Here is a 5,177-nt window from a genome sequence, read left to right on the forward strand (position 1 = left end):
CAACTGAGAAAATTTTCACGGCAGTGCCCCAGCATGGCCACAGTCTAATGACTGATAAAAGATACACCAGGTTGAGTTAAAAGCTTTTTTTAGGGGATTTTCAGATGATTTTGGGAAATGTGAACCTCCATGTTGCATTCTCTTTACTCTTTTACTTGTTTCAGTCACTTGACTGTGGCCATGCTGGAGCACCGCCTTTAGTCGAGCAAACCGACCCCAGGACTTATTCTTTGTAAGCCTAGTACTTATTCTATCGGTCTCTTTTGCCGAACCGCTAAGTTACAGGAGACATAAACATACCATCATCGGTTGTCAAGCGATGGTGGGGGGGACAAATACAGACACACACACGGGCTTCTTTCAGTTTCCGTCTACCAAATCCACTCACAAGGCTTTGGTCGGCCCGAGGCTATAGTAGAAGACACTTGCCCAAGGTGCCACGCAGTGGGACTGAACCCGGAACCATGTGGCTGGTAAGCAAGCTACTTACCACACAGCCACTCCTGCGTTCATTTATTTAAATTACAAAATGTTGTTCAATCATCACTGAATTGTTTATTCTTTATTTTACATCTTTTATAAATAAATGGCGAAAAAAAAATTGCAATTAGAGCCATTTTACGTACCTGTGGAAAAAAGGAGAGAGAGAGGGAGAAAAGAAATGAAGAAAGAAAGAAAGAAAGAAGAAGTTACCTGAATTACTGGTGGATATTTTTCTGTAGGAAGCTTATTGAGCTGAGTGGTAATTGGTTGGAAAATTGCTGCAAAACTTGGAAGACCAGAATACAATGTAGAGAACTCCTTGAGCAGACCCACTGCAACATGTATGGCACTCAACCTGTATAAAATGATACATACACATAAAAATACATGTGTGTGTGTGTGTGTGCTACTCTCTTTTTACTCTTTTACTTGTTTCAGTCATTTGACTGCGGCCATGCTGGAGCACCACCTTTAGTCGAGCAGGTTTGAACTCAATGAACTGGCTCCTGGAAAATTCAAATCCACTCCAAAGGCGGTGCTCCAGTATGGCCGCAGTCAAATGACCGAAACAAGTAAAAGAGAATACATACACACACATGCACACCTCACAATCACATGCATACATCTGCACACACACTATATTATAAACATATATATATGTGCATACACACACACACAAGCTCTACACGCATATACATATATTATTTACCTCGACACACACTGCAATCATTATCATCATCATCATCATTTAAATATCCATTTTTCCATGCTTGCATGAGTCAGAATGGAATTAGCTGAGGTAGATTTTGCTATGGCCAGGTGCCTTTCTTGTCACAAACCCTCACCTGTTTCGAAACCAGGTTAGGGTTAGGGTTGATCATGTTTCTACAGACCGGAAATGAACAACACTGAGTTTCGGATCAGGTCACTCATTTGTATTTATAGCAAAATGGCAAGACAAAGAGACACAAAGACACACAGTAATATAAACATCCTTTTCTTTTTACTCATTTCAGTCATTATACTGTGGCCATGCTGGGGCACTGCCTTGAAGAATTGACTCCAGTACTTATTTGTTTTAAAGCCTGATACTTATTCTATAAGTCTCTTTCGCTGAACTGCTAAGTTACAGGGATATAAACACACCAATATTGTCAAGTAGTGATTAGGGATAAACACAGACACACACACACAACAGGCTTCGTTCAATTTCTGTCCACTGACAAGGCTTTGGGTAGTCCAAGGCTATAATAGCCAATACACACCCAAGGTGCCACATAGCAATGGAGTAGGACTGAACCTGGAACCACATGGTTTAAAAGTAAGCTTTCTTAACCACGCAGCCATGACACATATAACTCGTCTTGAAAGTGAATGATATCTGAGAACAGGCATCAAGCAATGATCCTCTTTTATAATCCTCCATGAAACAGATGAGGGTTGATGACGGGAAAGGCATCTAGCCATAGAAAATCTACCTTAATGAATTCTGCCTGACTCTTGCAAGCATGGAAAAAATAGAAGCTAAAAGAACAATGCTGATACACACACACACACACATTTACATATACACACAAACATATGGAATTAAAAGCTCTTTCCACATACACACATATACATTTTCACACATAGATATACATGCACCATATGTTCACATACACTACACCCAACCTCTGTGTGTGTGTGCAAGAGACAGTGTATGTGTGTGCGTGCATGTGTATGTACCGTGCGTGTGTGTGTGTGTGTATATATATATATATATGTGTATATGTATATATGACAAATATATTGTGACAGGCTCACTCAAAATTAAGATGTCAGTCAAAGACACAGAATCAGTCACCACCCCCTACCGCCACCACTGCCATCTCCCCACCCCTCCATTCCATCATCAACAACAAATTCTCCAGTTCCACTTTCCCCACCAGGACACACACACACACACACACCAGCCGACCGACAGACTGACTGACAAGAGACAAAAGCCAGCAACCCAGTGTTATGATATCAGGAGAGAATACATTATAATACAGCTCGAGTGTTTTTAGACTCACTATTGATTTTTTAATTGGACTTATTCACAGTTCCTTCAGATAATAGTTGTTGCCATGGTAATTGGAAAATATAAAATAAAAATGGGGGGGAGTGGGTAGGATAGGGTAGGGTGGAGTGTGTAGTTTGATGTTAGTACTGTTGTGTAGTATAGAACAGTGTGGCACTGGTGCAGTGCCGTGTGACATAGAACGGTGTGTTATGGTACTGCACAACAAAACGTGGTATGGAGTGGTGTTTGCTGTGGTATGGTGTAGTGTATTTATTACTGTGTATTACTGGAGCTATACTGTTTGATGCCTGGAGTGGTGATATGCCGTACAGAACAGTGTGGTGTGGTGCATGTAGTAAATGTGGAATGGAGTGTTGTGGTCATCATCATCATCGTTTAACGTCCACTTTCCATGCTAGCATGGGTTGGACGATTTGACTGAGGACTGGTGAACCAGATGGCTACACCAGGCTCCAATCTGATTTGGCAGAGTTTCTACAGCTGGATGCCCTTCCTAACGCCAACCACTCAGAGAGTGTACTGGGTGCTTTTATGTGCCACTGGCACGAAGGCCAGTCAGGAGGTACTGGCAACAGCCACGCTCGAAATGGTGTATTTTACATGCCACCTGCACAAGGGCTAGCCCAGCGGTACTGGCAATGAACTCGCTCGAATGTCTTTTCACATGCCACTGGCACAAGTGCCAGGAAGGCGACGTTGGTAATGGTCACGCTCAAATGGTGCTATTTACGTGCCACCGGCACAAAAGCCAGTGATTTACCAGTACTGGTGCCATCACGACTTCGCTTGCCCCAACAGGTCTTCGCAAGCCGAGTTTAGTGTTCAATGAAGACGTTGGCATGGGTGCCAGTCTACAAATTTAGTTCAATTTCGATTTCACTTGCCTCAACAGGTCTTCACAAGCAGAGTTTAGTGTCCAAAGAAGGAATGTTACGCATAAGTGGGCTTGATAAATAGGAGGGGGCTGAGGACTGAACCTTGGTGGACCCCTACCTCTACCCGGAATTCTTCACTGTACTCATTGCCAACCCTCACCTTACTGACAGCGTCTCTGTACATGGCTTGCACAGCTCTCACTAACCATTCTTCTATCCCTAGTTTCCTCATTGACCACCAGATAAGGGATCGGGGGACCCTGTCAAAGGCTTTCTCCATGTCAACGAAAGCCAGGTACAGAGGTTTATCCTTGGCTAGGTATTTCTCCTGCAGCTGTCTTACCAGAAATATAACATCAGTGCTGATAGTAAGAAAAAAAAGTTGAAAGATTTTACCTAAATTCGTTGCAGTCTAATGAAGTTGTGTCCTCCAGTTTGTTGATGAGGTCATCTTCATCTTTATCATCACTGTCATTGTTATCTTCACTCTTCTTGCTTTTGTTTCTCAAAGTCTTTGTCATCTGATTGCTGTCCCTGATCAACAGCCAGCTCAACTTCAATGGTTTCACGTTTTCACTAAAGAAGACACAGAAAGAAATTCAAACAACTATTTAATGATTTGAAACACAGCAAATACAATAAGACAGTGCATGAACCAATGAGGGAACCTCTATGTGGTTGCTCAACATGCTAGAAATAACAATCATAGCTCCTTCAACTTACACCCACATCACATTCCTAAAAAATAAATACAGGCATGGCCCTGTAGTAAGAAGCTTGCTTCCCAATTATGTAGTTCTGGGTTCAGTCCAGCTGCCTGGCACCACGGGCAAGCATCTTCTGCTATAGCCTTGGGTCAACCAAAGCCTTGTGAGTGGATTTGGTAGACGGAAACTGAAAGAAACCAGTTGTATGTATATCTATATCTATGTATGTGTGTCTTTGTATCTGTTTGTCTTCCATCATTGCTTGACAACTGGTGTTGGTATGTTTACATCTCTGTAACTTAGCAGTTTGGCAAAAGAGACCGATAGAATAATTCCTGGGGTCGATTTGTTCAACTAAAAAAAACCCAGCATGGCCAAAATCTAATAACTGAAACAAGTAAAAGATATTTGTTATTAGACTTATGTGATGTATGCCACCATCATTTTATATTTAGTTTTCCATATTGGAACCAGCTGGATGAGTTGATTTCAAAATCAGCAATCCTCTACTTGTTGCAATCTTTAATCATCCCCTTTGTGATAAATACCAAGCATTACAAGAAAAAAAAGGTCCTGGGGTCAATTTTAATGACTAAACCCTTCAAAGCTGTGCCCCAGCATGGCCATAGTCCAATGACTGAAACAAACAAAAGATAAAAGAAACTCAGAACTTGAAACTAGGGGTATATTTACCTTTGTGCCTGTTCACTGATCCGTAAAAGACCCTGTGGACAGGTAGATATTTGGAAAGGTGGCAGGAACACCACAGACTCTGTAAAAAGAGAGAAACAGACAGATAAGCATTAATGGTGCCATCAGTATCATCATCATCATCGTTTAACGTCCGCTTTCCATGCTAGCATGGGTTGGACGATTTGACTGAGGACTGGTGAAACCGGATGGCAACACCAGGCTCCAATCTAATTTGGCAGAGTTTCTACAGCTGGATGCCCTTCCTAACGCCAACCACTCAGAGAGTGTAGTGGGTGCTTTTACGTGTCACCCGCACGAAAACGGCCACGCTCGAAATGGTGTCTTTTATGTGCC

General features: G+C 42.2%; 1 protein-coding gene across 1 annotated transcript in view; it reads right to left on the reverse strand.

Annotated features, from left to right (window-relative positions):
- Positions 1-5,177, reverse strand: part of LOC106874743 (nucleolar protein 14) — a 34,146-nt gene that overhangs the window by 8,502 nt on the left and 20,467 nt on the right. The window contains exons 18-20 of the mRNA XM_014922583.2: positions 4,824-4,902; positions 3,820-3,999; positions 694-838 (exon numbers count right to left, since the gene is read on the reverse strand). Of these exons, the coding sequence (XP_014778069.1) occupies positions 694-838; positions 3,820-3,999; positions 4,824-4,902 (404 nt within the window). The remainder of the gene's footprint in view (positions 1-693; positions 839-3,819; positions 4,000-4,823; positions 4,903-5,177) is intronic.

This window comes from Octopus bimaculoides, chromosome 14, assembly GCF_001194135.2.
Source record: "Octopus bimaculoides isolate UCB-OBI-ISO-001 chromosome 14, ASM119413v2, whole genome shotgun sequence".
In the NCBI taxonomy this organism is placed as follows: Eukaryota; Metazoa; Mollusca; class Cephalopoda; order Octopoda; family Octopodidae; genus Octopus; species Octopus bimaculoides.